Source organism: Phyllobates terribilis, unplaced genomic scaffold, assembly GCF_046119375.1.
Source record: "Phyllobates terribilis strain yellow unplaced genomic scaffold, ASM4611937v1 Scaffold_4__5_contigs__length_816908805, whole genome shotgun sequence".
In the NCBI taxonomy this organism is placed as follows: Eukaryota; Metazoa; Chordata; class Amphibia; order Anura; family Dendrobatidae; genus Phyllobates; species Phyllobates terribilis.
In genome coordinates, this window is record NW_027362764.1 from 23,592,006 (window position 1) to 23,609,173 (window position 17,168).

General features: G+C 49.4%; 1 protein-coding gene across 1 annotated transcript in view; it reads left to right on the forward strand.

The window, feature by feature from the left end:
• The first annotated feature begins 12,350 nt into the window (after nucleotides 1-12,350).
• The window catches only part of WNT3A (Wnt family member 3A), a 299,427-nt gene continuing 294,609 nt past the window's right edge, over nucleotides 12,351-17,168 (forward strand). The window contains exon 1 of the mRNA XM_073677179.1: nucleotides 12,351-13,159. Coding sequence (XP_073533280.1) covers nucleotides 13,089-13,159 — 71 coding nt within the window. The 5' untranslated portion in view covers nucleotides 12,351-13,088. The remainder of the gene's footprint in view (nucleotides 13,160-17,168) is intronic.

Sequence of the window (17,168 nt, forward strand, 5' to 3'; positions counted from 1 at the left end):
GTTCCAAGAATTCTTTGGGCCAGATGAAAGGCCGCCCGTCCGGCCACGCTAGCTGGCTGAAGGGGTCCTCTCCCAGATTTGGCACCCTTGATGTTACGGGTGCGGGCGCGATGGTGGGGGCGCCCAGGTTGCCCAGGCCTTGCGGCCAGGCCTGGGGCATCTGGAAGGTAAATGGAACTGTTAACACGGCGGCACCCTGGGCCACCTGGCCTTGCGACCAGGCCGGAGGCTCCGCGGAGGTAGATGGCTCTGCTGGGGATGCGGCGCCCGGAAACGCTAGGCCTTGCGACCAGGCCGGAGGCTTCCCTTCCTTCGCCACGCTCCGGGTCACGACGCGTGACGTCACTGGGGTCGCGACGGCGGCTTCCGGTCGGGGCCTAGTCGGTGGCGGTGTCATGGCGGTCTCGGGTACGGCAGGGGGACTTTCGGGCTCTGCGACGGGGAGCTGGGGCAGGTGGGCGGTCTTCCGGTATGGGGTATAGGCGTCCCCCTTACCTGCTGCCATACGTCTCGCTCCCTCTTCTGCGCCGTCTCCGGCCTTGGGTCCTCCCGCGTCATCCGCAGAGGTAGTCGGTGTCTTCTTCCAAGGGAGCGGGTTCCGTGGACGGATTCCAGCTTGCTGGGCCATCTCCCGGCCCCACTCCGCCAGGATCTCCCTCTGCACTCGGGCCATCCTTCCCGCGAGGCCCTCCAGGGCACTCCGCGCGCACTCCCGATCTCAGGGAAGCTGCGCCAGGATCTCCGCTAAGCCTAGCGGGGTTGTTGACTCCAGCAGGCTCCTGACCATCGGGTCGGTGCTGCTCTGCTCTGCTTCCGGCAGGCTCCTGGCCAGCGGGCCGGTGCTGCTCTGCTCTCCTCCTTCTTCCTTCTGCAGGCTCCTGGCCAGCGGGCCGGTGCTGCTCTGCTGCCGCTCCATTCCCGGGTCTACTCTTCCTCTTCTCGACTCCGGGTGCTCTCGCTCTGGACACCTTGCCTCCGGGTGCGCTCGTTCTAGACTGCTCCAAGCGACACCCATCTTTGCTCTTTTCTTTCGTCTCCTCCCACTTCGAGGGCGGTCCCGGGGCAACTCGGTGACTGTCAGCTCCAGGGGGAGTTCTTTCACGCTGACAGACACCTCCAGCATCACAGTCTCTGTTGGTGGGGGCGGTTTCCACTTCTGGCGCCATTTTCGGTCCTGGCCCACGATGGGAGGTGGCCTCCTGCCCTCCTTTGGCACGCCCATAATGGCGTCCGCTGCTCTTCCAAGGCGGGAAATCTGCGGTTTTGGCGGGAATCGCTTCCCAGTGGCGGGAAACTCTGCAGATGGCGGGAACAAGCTGGAAATGGCGGACAATCGGCGGGAAACGACTGGTGATGGAGTCCGATGGCGTGGACCCTCCGGAACCGGCGGGAGACTTCTTTCTGAGGTAAACTTGCACTTTTCTTCAGGCACGCAGTACCCGGGTGTTGCGGGCACGTAATCCTGCCGACTACGCCAAAGTTGACGCGCCCCCTGGGACATATTCCTTTCTGAGGGGAATACCCGGCACCGGATCAGATGGGGGGGGGGTTGTAGTCTCCGAGCGGCTGTGACCCGGTCCCGTGCCCAGGGCGTCAAGCTCAGTGTTATGTGGCAGTCTTTACTGATGTTATTAAAGTTCGTTGTGTCGACTACGCCACCCGTTGTGATGCGGTCACTGTGGCCGCCGCTGCAGCAGGGTCCGCTGAGGCTGATGGTGGATGCGCAGCTTGGTGGGATAACCCCCAACGGGAGGGGTATAGCCTCAGAGGGGACAGGCGCAGAGGATGGGGGTTGTGGTGGTGCGGTGCAGCCGGTAATGATCACAGACTCGGGTTGTGCAGTTAAGGGTCTTTACTTACTGCAGATGTTCCTGGTCACTCTAGCTCCAAGTGACCTCCCGAGCCGTGCTGCGTCCACCAGGTCCTGGATCCGGCCAACCCCCAAACAAGTCCGGAGCGTGGCCCTGAGCTCTCCCTCTGTCCTTACTTCAGCCGTCCCCACCAGTGATTCACCTAAGTCCAGCTCCCTCGGGCCTTCTGTTGGGCAACCTTTGGCCTTAGGTTCCCTGACCCTTCCTGTGGTGTGCCTTCAGGGTGAATGTAGTGGGTGACCGTGACAGACACTGCCCACGGTCTCCGGTCTCTGGCTGGGGAATGTCTTTGCCCCCACCAGCTTGGGTTCCGGTACCCTCTTGCTGACTCCTCACCCGGTGTTCTTATTTGGGTTCTTGGGTCCCTTCTTTGTCCCCCTCTGGGTCTTTCTTCACTCCACTCTCTCTCTCTCCAGGGCTGCTGTTTCCTGCTCTCTGCATCTGACTTGTCCTCTGCAGCTGACTGACCCTGATTCTAAGTTGGTGCCCTCCTTATATATCCCTCTATGTGTGAGCTCAGGTGACCAGCACCCAATGAGCTCCTACCACTACCCAGACTGCTCCCCCTATCTGCCCCTACACTACATGGGATGTTCCTCCCCCCTCCCACTCCAGCCAGGAACAGGCTCGGTCGCACCTGCACATTTCTAAGTGGGAGTGACGTCGGCCTGCTCCTCTGGAATGGGATGTATGTAGTGCATGCAGTCTATCTGAGCTCAGTTCCACACTCCATCCTTACCCGGGAGTGGAATATCACACCTCTGGGTTGAGGTGCAATACTCCTGTAGCAGCCGAATCCTCAGGGTGCTACATTTGCAACCACATTTAGTTCTTTATTTTTATTTTTCTATCAGAAATGATTTCCGTTCGTTTCTCAATGGATTTGTACAGATGTTGGGTAACACTAAAGGGGGAAAAGGGTCAGAAATAACTCTTCTTGGTAGGACAAAAACGTGCATTATTACAGGGGTGTGTAGACTTTTTATATCCACCCTATACTGGAAGAAGACGGAGCGCACGCAGCAGCATTCTGGGAAAGAAGCAGCACAGGGCGCGCGCTGTGATTGCCGTGAGGCGATGTTCCGGTGTCGGTAAGATTCCTTGCTGGGCCCCTTCATCCATGGACCCCTGTGGAGCTGGGCCGGTGCACAGGCAGTGTGGCTGCCGTATGTCCACGTCCACTTGGAACAGTTCATTGGGGGATCTCCATCCAAGTGCATGTTGATCTTTGTGATGACGGGCAGATGAGCTACGCCCCGGCCCACATCTGCCTAGAGCTGTTGGAGCAGTAGATGTCCTATGGAGCGGTGGTGGCAGCTGGACCTCCCTCGCTGCTCCGCACAATCTCCTCCTCACCATCAGCTTCAGTTTAGAACTCGGCCAACATTTTGGGTTATGATTTCACTTTTCATGTTTGAAGCTTTTGGCGGCTGGAGACTTTTTCTATCCATTTTGCGATATCGGTAATTCTTTTGTCATCCATATTATTTCATTCCTGGATGTTGGTGCTGGAGATTTGTTGCCCATGTCTTAGCGGCCGCCGATCCTCTCCCTTCCATCTTGATCCTTACATCATTATTATACGGGAAACAAAGACAGAGGAAACAATCATTGTCATTTTCACTTTGCTTCTGGAAGAGGCAGCAAGGGCCTGACCCCATGAATACGATATCCCCCTCCGCGAGCAGCCGATCGCCCGCTCCTCCTCCACAACATTCAATGAACTCACGAACAATCAACAGCTACTTGGTAATGAAAAGAGGAAACAGAGGAGCCCACCACCCCCCCCAGAATATCCACACAAGGGACAACTTCAAACACCTCCTTCACTCTCCATTCACAGTTCAATCAAGTGATCCGGACGCGTTCATTTCAAGGGGACTTGTCTGACATTGAGAAGGAACAGCTCGAGTGGGACCTTAATCTGCTCTCTTCTAAGGAGCCGATAGACGATAAATATAGGAAATGTCGTGGATCCGGTGAACAAATCCTGGGAGCTGACGGCGGATCCGCTGCTTCTAGTGGGACCAGAGGCAAAAAAAATATAGGAACGTAAATCGCACAATGTAGAATACAATCAAAATCTGATTTTACAAAGAGAGTAAGTCACTTTAAATCTGCAAAATGGTGAAAGAAAAACAAGCAACTTTCCTCTCCGTTCTCAACAGCAGGGGGATTTGTTAATGCTGTAGTTTACTGCTCGTTGCTGCATCTGAGTGGTGGGATGCTTCCGGCAAGGAGCCTGTCTGCTCTAAACTTCATGGACCTCCGAAGCCGTGAAGATCACTGAATCTGGCCGGGGTCACTGCCCGAGCAATCATACGGCGACCAGAGGAGAAGCTGCCTCCGCTTTATATACAGTGGGTATGGAAAGTATTCAAACTCTGTGACCATTCTTGACTGGCCCAGCCAGAGCCCTGACCTAAACCCAATTGAGCATCTCTGGAGAGACCTGAAAATGGCTGTCCATCAACGTTCACCATCCAACCTGACGAAACTGGAGAGGATCTGCAAGGAAGAATGGCAGAGGATCCCCAAATCCAGGAGTGAAAAACTTGTTGCATCATTCCCAAGAAGACTCATGGCTGTACTAGCTCAAAAGGGGGCTTCTACTCAATACTGAGCAAAGGGTCTGAACTCGCAGCGTAACTGCGGCCTACGAGGAATAGATGTACAACCATCATTGGGGCTTTTACAGCCCTGCTGCTCCGCAGAACAATTCCAGTTAACACTCAGTCATTTATGGAGGGCTGTAGACAATAAAAAAACCAGCAGTGACTGTAGGAAAACAGCTGTTCAGTGTGCGAGACACCACACTTTAACGACCTCCCTCTCAATAAGGGGACGATACACAAATGGCCCCATACACATTAGAGGAAAGTCGGACGAACCTAGTGACTTCTGCAGGTGGAATCCCAGTGATTTCAGGAGCTGATGCCAGAGCGGTTTCTTCAGCAGATTACTCCTCTCTCCCCACTGAAATACATGAACGATCGGCTCCTATGCCGTGTAATAGCTGCCAACAATCATCTCATGTGTGATTGGGTCGGCTCAGGAGCATAGCTATAGGGGGAGGCAGAGATTGCAGTCGCCCCAGAACCACTTACATGAAGGGTCTCACCCAGAGCAACCGCCACTCTTAAAGGTGTATCCCCATCTCCAAGGTTTGTAGTATGTGTAATAATAATAATATTAGCAAATAACTCCAATTAGAAATTTAGTATAGTTCTTCTGATTACGTATGTTGCTTACCCCATGTGCAGGGCATTGCAGTAGCTTAGGTATCCACCTTTTCAACCTGTCACTAACAACCGGTCTCTTCCCCTTATGATTCAAACATGCCTCGATCGCACCCATTATCAAAAAGCCCTCCCTTGACCCATCCTCTCTCACTAGCTATCGTCCCATATCACTTCTCCCCTATGCCTCAAAACTACTAGAACAACACGTCCATTCTGAACTGTCCTCCCACCTCTCCTCCTGTTCTCTCTTTGACTGCCTCCAATCTGGCATCCGACCGCACCATTTTACTGAAACTGCCCTGACTAAAGTCACCAACGACCTACTAACCGCCAAATCCAAGCGACACTACTCTGTCCTCCTCCTCCTGGACCTGTCATCTGCCTCTGCCTTCGACACAGTGGACCATTCCCTCTTACTACAAACTCTCATCTCTCGGCATCACAGACTTGGCCCTATCCTGGATCTCCTCATACCTAACAGACCGAACATTCAGCATCTCCGACTCACACACCACCTCCTCATCTCACCCCCTATCTGTCAGTGTCCCCCAGATTTCAGTTCTAGGACCCCTGCTCTTCTCCATCTACACCTTAGGCCTGGGACAGCTCACGGCTTTCAGTATCACCTCTATGCTGATGACACACAGATCTACCTCTCCGGACCCGATATCACCTCCTTACTAACCAGAATCCCACAATGTCTGTCTGCCATCTCATCCTTCTTCTCTGCTAGATTTCTAAAACTTAGTAAGGATAAAACCGAATTCATCATCTTTCCACCATCTCATTCATCGCTCCCATCTGACCTTTCTATCAACGTCAATGGCTGTTCACTCTCCCTAGTCGTGCGAGCTCGCTGTCTTGGGGTAACCCTTGGCTCTGAAGTCTCCTTCAAACCACATATCCAAGCTCTTTCCACCTCCTGCCGACTCCAACTCAAAAATATCTCCCGGATCCGCACATTCCTCAACCATGAATCTGCAAAAACACTAGTGCATGCCCTCATCATCTCCCGCCTCGACTACTGCAACCTCCTGCTCTGTGGCCTCCCCTCTAACACTCTCGCACCCCTCCAATCTATCCTAAACTCAGCTGCCCGACTAATCCACCTGTCCCCCCGCTATTCCCCGGCCTCTCCTCTCTGTCAATCTCTTCACTGGCTCTCCATTGCCCAGAGACTCTAGTTCAAAACCCTAACCATGACATACAAAGCCATTCACAACCTGTCTCCTCCATACATCTGTGACCTAGTCTCCCAGTACATACCTGCACGCAGCCTCCGATCCTCACAAGATCTCCTGCTCTACTCCCCTCTCATCTCCTCTTGCTACAATCGCATACAAGATTTCTCACGTGCATCCCCCCTATTCTGGAACTCTCTACCCCACCATATCAGACTCTCAGCTACCGTGGAATCCTTCAAAGGGAACCTGAAGACCCACCTCTTCCGACAAGCCTATAACCTGCAGTAACCACCACTCCCCCAACACCGCTGCACAACCAGCTCTACGCCCACCTACTGTATCCTCACCCATCTCCTGTAGACTGTGAGCCCTCGCGGGCAGGGTCCTCGCTCCTCCTGTACCAGTCGCCGTCAGGTTTTGTTAAAGATCATTGTAATTGTTTTTGTATGCATACCCCTTTTTTCACATGTAAAGCGCCATGAAATAAATGGCACTATAATATGTAATAATAATGATAATAATACAGGTATGTATAGATTCACATTTCTATCACCTGTATGCCCATATTAGAAGTCTGATAAGTCCCAGTGGGTGACAGATCCCCTTTAACTGTATCGGCGTGTATAGCATTCCAATACAATTAATTCCTGCGAGCCATGGTCTCCGTGCCCCACCACTCTCCCTTCTGGTCTCCCTGCCCCACCACTTTCCCTTCTGGTCTCCCTGCCCCACCACACTCCATTCTGTTCTCTCTGCTCCACTAATCTCCAATCTGGTCTCCCTGCCCCACTGATCTCTGCTCTGGTCTACCTGCCTCACCTGTGTCTGCTCTGGTCTCCTTGCCACACTGCTGTCCAGTCTGGTCTCCCTGCCCCACCGCTCTCCGTTTTGGTCTCTCTGCCATACTGCTCTCCATTCTGGTCTGCCTGCCCCAGCACTCTCCATTTTGGTCTCCCTGCTCCACTGCTTTGTATTCTGGTCTCCCTGCCCCACCGCTCTCCCTTCTGGTTAACATGCCCCACCGCTCTCCATTCTGGTCTCCCTGTCCCACTGCTCTCCATTCAGGTCTCCCTGCCCCACTGCTCTCCGTTCTGGTCTCACTGTCCTACTGCTCTCCATTCTGATCTCCCTGTCCCACCACTCTCCCTTCTGTTCTGCATGTCTCACTGCTCTTCATTCTGGTCTCTCTGTCCCACCACTCTCCCTTCTGTTATACATGCCCCACCACTCTTCATTCTCGTCTCTCTGTGCTACTGCTCTCCATTCTGGTCTCACTGTCTCACTGCTCTCCCATCTGGTCTACATGAACCACGGCTTTCCCTTCTGGCCTCCCTGCCCCACTGCTCTCCATCTGGTCTCCTTGCCCTCCGCTCTCCGGTCTGGTTTCCCTGCCCTACCGCTCTTCGTTCTTGTCCTCCTTGCTCAACTGCTCTCCCTTCAAGTCAACATTCACCATCGCTCTCTCTTCTGGTCTCCTTGTCCAACCACTCTTCATTCTGATCTCCCTGCTCCACCACTCTCTGTTCTGGTCTCCCTGTCTCAATGCTCTACATTCTGATCTCCTTGCCCACCACTCTCCCTTCTCGTCTACATGCCCCACCACTCTTCATTCTGATCTCCCTGCTCCACTGATCTTTGTTCTGGCCTCCCTGCCCTACTGCTCTCCGTCTGGTCTCTCTGTCCCTCCACTCTCCCTTCTGTTCTACATGCCCCACCACTCTACATTCTGGTCTCCCTGCCCTACTGCTTTTCATTCTGATCTCACTGTCCCTCCACTCTCCCTTCTGTTCTACATGCCCCACCACTCTACATTCTGGTGTCCCTATCCTACTGTTCTCCGTTCTGGTCTCACTGTCTCACTGCTCTCCCATCTGGTCTCCCTACCCCGCTGCTCTCCATCTGGTCTACCTGCCCTCCGCTCTCCAGTCTGGTTTCCCTGCCTCATCACTCTTAGTTCTTGTCCTTCTTGCCAAATTGCTCTCCCTTCAAGTCAACATTCACCACCGCTCTCCCTTCTGGTCTCCCTGTCCCACCACTCTTCATTCTGATCTCCCTGCTCTACCACTCTTTGTTCTGGCCTCCCTGCCCCACCGCTCTCTGTTCTGGTCTCCCTGTCCCACTGCTTTCCATTCTGGTCTACATGCCCAACTACTCTTCATTCTGATCTCCCTGCTCCACCGCTCTTTGTTCTGGCCTCACTGCCCCACTGCTCTCCCTTCTGGTCTCCCTTCTCCATTGCTCTAGGTCTGATCTCTCTATCCCACTGCTCTCCACTTTGGTCTAAATGCCCCACTGCTCTTAGCTCTGGTCTCCTTGACCCACCACTCTTCCTTCTGATCTCCCTGCCCCACCACTCTCCCTTCTGGTCTACATGCCTCACTGCTCTCCATTCTGGTCTTCTGCTCCACTGATCTTTGTACTGTAGGCCGCAAATCATTTTAGGCCTGCAGTATACTGAATATCAGGGTAGCGCACACATCGTCAAAGTCCTGGCGCCTGTGGAGCAAAGTGGAGACATCATTGTGTCAAAACTCTGATGTCCTGTGTGTGCCCCAGCACAATGACGTCGGTTCACCCTCGCCATGACTATTACAGTCCTATGGATTCAGTGAGATCCGGGGTCAGGTGAGTACATTATGTTTATTTTTTATTTTAATAACCGATTCTTGTAGGGGAACTCTGGTGGCATCATGCTATGTGAGGTGAATTATACTGTGTGTGGGGGGGCTGTGGGGACATCAAAATGTGTGTGGGGATCATATTGACTATGGGGGGTCCTAATGTGTGTCAGTATGCTGTGAGACACTGAGGAATATGACATTTCCCTCAAATAGGGTTTATAAAAGAAGACAAGTCTGAACATACGGTAGGTTGCATCACTGTAGGAAACTCCTGAATGCAGCTCTTGAAGTATTAACGCAGTATCAGTATCTGGAACTCTGACTTACTGATTTCCAGTCAATGTTCTGTCATTTGTCAGAAGTTATTCTATTTCAAAGAACTTCTTTCTGAATTGGGTCTCACAGTTGGTGGCGCTGTGGTGTTGGTGTCTATAGCATAATATGCAGTCTACTAGTGGTGAGTAGCAGTACTGCAAGTGGCAAAGGCTACATGAAAAATGAGTGAAATAACGAAGAAGAGAGATAAAAAAGAGAAAAATAGTGAGAGAGAGAGAAAAACGGAGCATAAGAGAGATAGAAAAAAGAGGAATAGAGAGAAAAATATGTTAAAAAAAAGAGGAAAGAGAGAATGAGAGAAAAAGAAAGGAAGGAACGAATTAAAACAAAAAAAAGAAAGAAAGAAAGAAGAAAAAGAAAGATTAAAAAAAGACAAAACGAGGAAAAAAAATAAAACATGGAATAAAAGAAAGAGAGGAAGGATTTAGATAGCAAGTACTGGAAAGAGAAAATGAGAAGAAGAACTGGAGAAGGAGAAAGAGAGACCGAAACGGTAAAAAGAAAAAAGATAGAAGGAAAGGGAGAGAGAGATGTAGAAAGAAAGAAAAATAAGAGGAGAGAAAGAAGACGTACAGAAAAAAAGGAAGGAAGGTAGGAAGGAAAGAGAGAAAGAAAGAATGAGTTAGGAGAGAAAGAAGAGAGGAGAGAGAAAGAAAGAATGAGTTAGGAGAGAAAGAAGAGAGGAGAGAGAAAGAAAGAATGAGTTAGGAGAGAAAGAAAGAGAGAGAGAGAAAGAAAGAAAGAAAGGAAGAAAAGAGAGAAAGAAAGAGAAAAAGGAAACAGGAAGAAAGGAAAGAAAGAAGGAAAGAAAGAAAAAGGACAGAGAGAAAGAAAGGAAAGAAAGAAGGAAAGAGAAAGAAAAAGGAGAAAGAAAGATAAGAAAGAAGGACAGGAAAAAAGATAGAAAAAAACATAAAGACAAAATAAGAAAGAAAAAAAACATGGAATTAAAGAAAGAGTGAAAGTGATAGAAGAGAAAGAAGAAGAGAATAATCAAGAGAAAATGAGCTAGAAAAGAAGAAAGACATAAGAGGTAAAAAAAGAAGATAGAAGGAAAGGGAGAGATGTACAAAAAGAAAAGAAGAGAAGAAGAAGAGATATAACATCATGTACTATGTGTCGATAATAATTCCGTACATATATATATTACGGTACATAAGATAGGAGAGGAGTAGACTATGTGACTGGTCCCGGGAGCTTACGATTATATGAGTACAGGACAGTCTGGCCTATTGTCAGCGTATATCACTCCTTCATCTATATACTCCTGTCTGCACACGACTCCTCCGCCTCCTGTATATGGCGCTTTCCTACAATAAGAGCAGTAAATGAAGCAGACAATGAGTGGAGGGAGTGCGGATCCTGCAGGGTCTTTTTCCCCCCTTTCCTGCCCTAGGAGTGAGGTTGTTATAGCTACATGAACCCCAGGAGTCCCCTTGTCTATTTAAAGTCCTTTAAATCTTGCCCTCTTGCAAAAGACCCCACTGGAGCGGCAGCAGCGGAGGGGCTTGTGGGCCAACATGTCCTAATGACTATTAAAATACTATCTCCTGGCAATTAGCTCATTCCTCTCTGATTGACAGAGCAGCAGCGGTGTCATCACAATTCCCCCTTGGCAAGAACTGCTGATTGGGCCCTTGCAGGGAAGGAGTCTGCTCCAAAGTTTTTTTTTCTTTTTAATATTTACTTGCAGTCTGTTCTCCAGAGTGTCAGCTCAGTACAGCCTCTAGCACCTAGCACAGGAGGATAGCCAGGCTCCTGCCCACCTGCCCAGGACTACAGGAGAGCCAGGCTCCTGCCCACCTGCCCAGGACTACAGGAGAGCCAGGCTCCTGCCCAGCTGCCCAGGACTACAGGAGAGCCAGGCTCCTGCCCAGCTGCCCAGGACTGCAGGAGAGCCAGGCTCCTGCCCACCTGCCAAGGACTACAGGAGAGCTAGGCTCCTGCCCACCTGCCCAGGACTACAGGAGAGCCAGGCTCCTGCCCACCTGCCCAGGACTATAGGAGAGCCAGGCTCCTGCCCACCTGCCCAGGACTACAGGAGAGCCAGGCTCCTGCCCAGCTGCCCAGGACTACAGGAGAGCCAGGCTCCTGCCCAGCTGCCCAGGACTACAGGAGAGCCAGGCTCCTGCCCAGCTGCCCAGGACTGCAGGAGAGCCAGGCTCCTGCCCACCTGCCAAGGACTACAGGAGAGCTAGGCTCCTGCCCACCTGCCCAGGACTACAGGAGAGCCAGGCTCCTGCCCACCTGCCCAGGACTATAGGAGAGCCAGGCTCCTGCCCACCTGCCCAGGACTACAGGAGAGCCAGGCTCCTGCCCAGCTGCCCAGGACTGCAGGAGAGCCAGGCTCCTGCCCACCTGCCAAGGACTACAGGAGAGCCAGGCTCCTGCCCACCTGCCCAGGACTACAGGAGAGCCAGGCTCCTGCCCACCTGCCCAGGACTGCAGGAGAGCCAGGCTCCTGCCCACCTGCCAAGGACTACAGGAGAGCTAGGCTCCTGCCCACCTGCCCAGGACTACAGGAGAGCCAGGCTCCTGCCCACCTGCCCAGGACTATAGGAGAGCCAGGCTCCTGCCCACCTGCCCAGGACTGCAGGAGAGCCAGGCTCCTGCCCACCTGCCCAGGACTACAGGAGAGCCAGGCTCCTGCCCACCTGCCCAGGACTACAGGAGAGCCAGGCTCCTGCCCACCTGCCCAGGACTATAGGAGAGCCAGGCTCCTGCCCACCTGCCCAGGACTATAGGAGAGCCAGGCTCCTGCCCACGTGCCCAGGACTACAGGAGAGCCAGTCTCCTGCCCACCTGCCCAGGACTACAGGAGAGCCAGGCTCCTGCCCACCTGCCCAGGACTATAGGAGAGCCAGGCTCCTGCCCACGTGCCCAGGACTACAGGAGAGCCAGGCTCCTGCCCACCTGCCCAGGGCTATAGGAGCCAGACTCCAGCCCACCTGCCCAGGACTATAGGAGAGCCAGGCTCCTGCCCACGTGCCCAGGAATATAGGAGAGTCAGGCTCCTGCCCACCTGCCCAGGACTATAGGAGAGCCAGGCTCCTGCCCACCTGCCCAGGACTTTAGGAGAGCCAGGCTCCTGCCCACCTGCCCAGGACTACAGGAGAGCCAGGCTCCTGCCCACCTGCCCAGGACTACAGGAGAGCCAGGCTCCTGCCCACCTGCCCAGGACTACAGGAGAGCCAGGCTCCTGCCCAGCTGCCCAGGACTATAGGAGAGCCAGGCTCCTGCCCACCTGCCCAGGACTACAGGAGAGCCAGGCTCCTGCCCACCTGCCAAGGACTGCAGGAGAGCCAGGCTCCTGCCCAGCTGCCCAGGACTATAGGAGAGCCAGGCTCCTGCCCACCTGCCCAGTACTTGAGGTAGCCTGGTTCTGGTCCACCTGCCCAGTACAAGAAGAGAGCCTGGCTTCTAACCTGCTGCCTTCCCAATATTAGAGGAAACCAAGTTATCCACCCACCTGTGCCCAGAACAGGTTCCTACCTACCTGCAACACCCACAAAATAGAGACAAGCTCCTGCCCACCTGCCTGCAGCACCCAGCACAGGAGAGTCGGCTACTGCCCACCTGCCTGCAGCACAGGAGGAGAGTCGGCTCCTGCCCACCTGCCTGCAGCACCCAGCACAGGAGGAGAGTCGGCTCCTGCCCACCTGCCTGCAGCACCCAGCACAGGAGGAGAGTCGCTCCTGCTCAATAATTTGAAGTTCTCACTATTTTTGCTGCATTTCTGGATCTTTTTGGATTTTTTTTATCATTTAATTTTCCATTGAAGAAGAGAAGAATCTGAGCTCCGGCTCCTGGTTCTCCCCCTTCTCCTCCCGGACAATGTTCTCTTTTGGATATTTGCTTTTTCTCTGTGGACTCTGCCCGGTTCTGTCTACATATCCGATCTGGTGGTGAGTACCCGACTATGGGTGTGGGATTATTATCATCAGTGGGATTATTCTCTGTGATCCTGTACATAGTGTGCTGTGTGGTGGTCGTATCATCGTTATTACTCTGTGCAGACAGTGTCGGCCGATGTCACACAGGGTCGGGTGTGTGGGGACCTGCGACCTCCGGTCTTGACAACAATCAGGTGATGATGATGATACAAGGTGTCGGGATTTGCTCTTTGCAGTCACCTGGAAGAAAACAAGAAAACTCACAAAACTTTTTTTTTTTAAATTTTGCTTAAAGGGAAAAACATGAAAGCAGGAAAGACAAGATCGGGCAGATATGTGTATGTGTGATAGAGAGAATAGACCGACCATAGATAGAGAGAGAGATAATAAATCATAGATAATAGATAGATGATAGATAGATGATAGATAGATGATAGATAGATAATAGATAGATGATAGATAGATAATAGATAGATAATAGATAATAGATAGATAATAGATAGATAATAGATAGATGATAGCTAATAGATAGATAATAGATAGATAATAGATAATAGATAGATGATAGATAGATGATAGATAGATAATAGATAGATGATAGATAGATAATAGATAGATAATAGATAGATAGATAGATAGATAGATAATGGATAGATAATAGATAGATGATAGATAGATAGATAGATAATAGATAGATAATAGATAATAGATAGATGATAGATAGATAATGGATAGATAATAGATAGATGATAGATAATAGATAGATAGATGATAGATAATAGATAGATAATAGATAGATAATAGATAGATCATAGATAGATGATAGATAATAGATAGATGATAGATAGATAATAGATAGATAATAGATAGATAGATAATGGATAGATAATAGATAGATGATAGATAGATAATAGATAATAGATGATAGATAATAGATAGATAATAGATATATAGATGATAGATAATAGATAGATGATAGATAGATAATAGATAGATAATAGATAGATAGATAATGGATAATAGATAGATAATAGATAGATAGATAATGGATAGATAATAGATAGATGATAGATAGATAATAGATAATAGATGATAGATAATAGATAGATAATAGATATATAGATGATAGATAATAGATAGATAATAGATAGATGATAGATAATAGATAGATAATAGATAGATGATAGATAATAGATAGATAATAGATAGATAATAGATAATAGATAGATGATAGATAGATAATATATAAATGATAGATAATAGATAAGATAGATAATAGATAATAGATAGATAATAGATAGATAATAGATGATAGATAGATGATAGCTAATAGATAAGATAGATAATAGATAATAGATAATAGATAGATAATAGATAGATAGATGATAGATAATAGATAATAGATAGATGATAGATAGATAATAGATAGATAATAGATAGATGATAGATAATAGATAGATAGATAATGGATAGATAATAGATAGATGATAGATAATAGATAGATGATAGATAATAGATAGATAATAGATAGATGATAGATAATAGATGATAGATAATAGATAGATAATAGATAATAGATAGATGATAGATAGATAATAGATAGATAATATATAGATAATAGATAATAGATGATAGATAGATGATAGATAATAGATAGATGATAGATAGATGATAGATAATAGATAGATAGATGATAGATAATAGATAGATAATAGATAGATAATAGATAGATGATAGATAATAGATGATAGATAGATGATAGATAATAGATAATAGATAGATAATAGATAATAGATAGATAATAGATAATATATAGATAGATAATAGATGATAGATAGATGATAGATAGATGATAGATAATAGATGATAGATAATAGATAATAGATAATATATAGATAGATGATAGATAATAGATAGATGATAGATAGATAGATAATAGATAGATGATAGATAATAGATAATAGATAGATGATAGTAGTCAGATCTATTCGGGGGTTTACAATGTATAGATTTGCTTTTCTTTTCATTAGATTGATAGAATTTCTTGCACTCGTTACTTTCCTATATTGATGGTATTTATTGCCGGATTATGTCTTGTTATCACATCATATATACAGTGTGAGTGGACACTTATAGTATATATGGATGTATATATATATATACTTTACTACTTAGACTCTCTCGCTCCTCTCTGGGTTTTCGCGTCTTTGTGGTTGGCTCTGGATGCAGCTCAGCTGCTGATCCTTGTGATATTGGGCTGTTCTGTACTCTTTGTTTTAGGGCACTCCTTGTGTTTTGGGGGCATTTTAGGATGCTCGTTGTGATTTTGGTGTGTATTAGGATGCCCCTTACGATTTGGGCATGTTTTAGGGCGCCCTTGTGTTTTGGGGGTGTATTATGATACCCCTTGTTATTTGAGGGTGTATTAGGGTACCCCTTGTGATTTGGGGGTGTATTAGGGCGCCCCTTGTGAATTGTGGGTTTATTAGGACACCCCTTGTTATTTGGGGGTGTATTAGGGCGTCCCTTGTGAATTGGGGGTGTATTAAGACACACCTTGTTATTTGGGGGTGTATTAGGGCATCCCTTGTGATTTGGGAGTGTATTCGGATACACCTTGTTATTTGGGGGTGTATTAGGGCATCCCTTGTGATTTGGGGGTGTATTCGGATACACCTTGTGATTTGGGGGTGCATTAGGGTGCCCCTTGTGATTTGAGGGTATATTAGGGCATCCTTTGTGTTTTGGCGGTGTATTCGGGTGCCCCTTATATGTGTATTCTTATGGGTGTATTATGGTTCTCTGTTCGAGTGGACTGAACCTTCCTTTTTGGAGACATGCCAGTAGTTATTTATCGTGTTGTCTCTTGTGGGGTCCCTCTGTCGTAACTGGGGGTTTCAGGGACCAGCGCTGGCTTCAGGGTTCCCCTACTGCAGGGGGCAGGTGCTGGGACCCCAGGGCTTGCAGAGCGGGCGGTGCTGAGGGTTTCCATGAAGCTCAGGCTGATACATTGTAGCTGATCAGTAGGATCAGAACCCCGGGATGGAGATTTTAGGGGGCCTTTCCCCTCCCTCAGCGGCGGGGCAGGTGCTCCCGCTCTTCTTTCTTTGCCGGAGGAGCTGCAGGAATCTGTCTCACCAGGTATTTACCTGTGGGAAGTGGAGCAGGTTCCTGGTATGTGAGGAGATGTTTGTACAGAAGATCTCAGAGCAGCAGAAGCCTCAGCTCTAATTATACACTCACCATTCACCTAATGGGGCCTGACAAGGCAAGAAGTGCAAGAAGGGCGAGCAGCGAGCCCAGCCGAGGCCGGGACACTGCAACATAGGGATTGGGTTACAATAAAGTCATCCGCCAGGGCTAATGTTACACTAATCACCCCCCTCCCTCTGCTCGCCCCATAGTGCTCACCTCATAGTGATCACCCCATAGTGCTCACCCCATAGTGCTCACCCCATAGTGACCACCCCATAGTGACCACCCCATAGTGACCACCCCATAATGATCCTGTAGTGATTACGCCATAGTGCTCACCCCATAGTGATCCCCCATAGTGCTCACCTCATAGTGCTCACCCCATAGTGACCACCCCATAGTGACCACCCCATAGTGACCACCCTATAGTGATCCTGTAGTGATTACCCCATAGTGATCCCCCACAGTGCTCACCCGATAGTGATTCCCCTATAGTGATCCTGTACTGATTACCCCATAGTGATCCCCCCACAGTGCTCACCCCATAGTGCTCACCCCATAGTGATCCTGTAGTGATTACCCCATAGTGATCCCCCCACAGTGCTCACCCCATAGTGATCCCCCATAGTGCTCACCTCATAGTGCTCACCCCATAGTGACCATCCCATAGTGACCACCCCATAGTGATCCTGTAGTGATTACGCCATAGTGATCCCCCCACAGTGCTCACCCCATAGTGATTCCCCCATAGTGATCCTGTACTGATTACCCCATAGTGATCCCCCCACAGTGCTCACCCCATAGTGCTCACCCCATAGTGATCCTG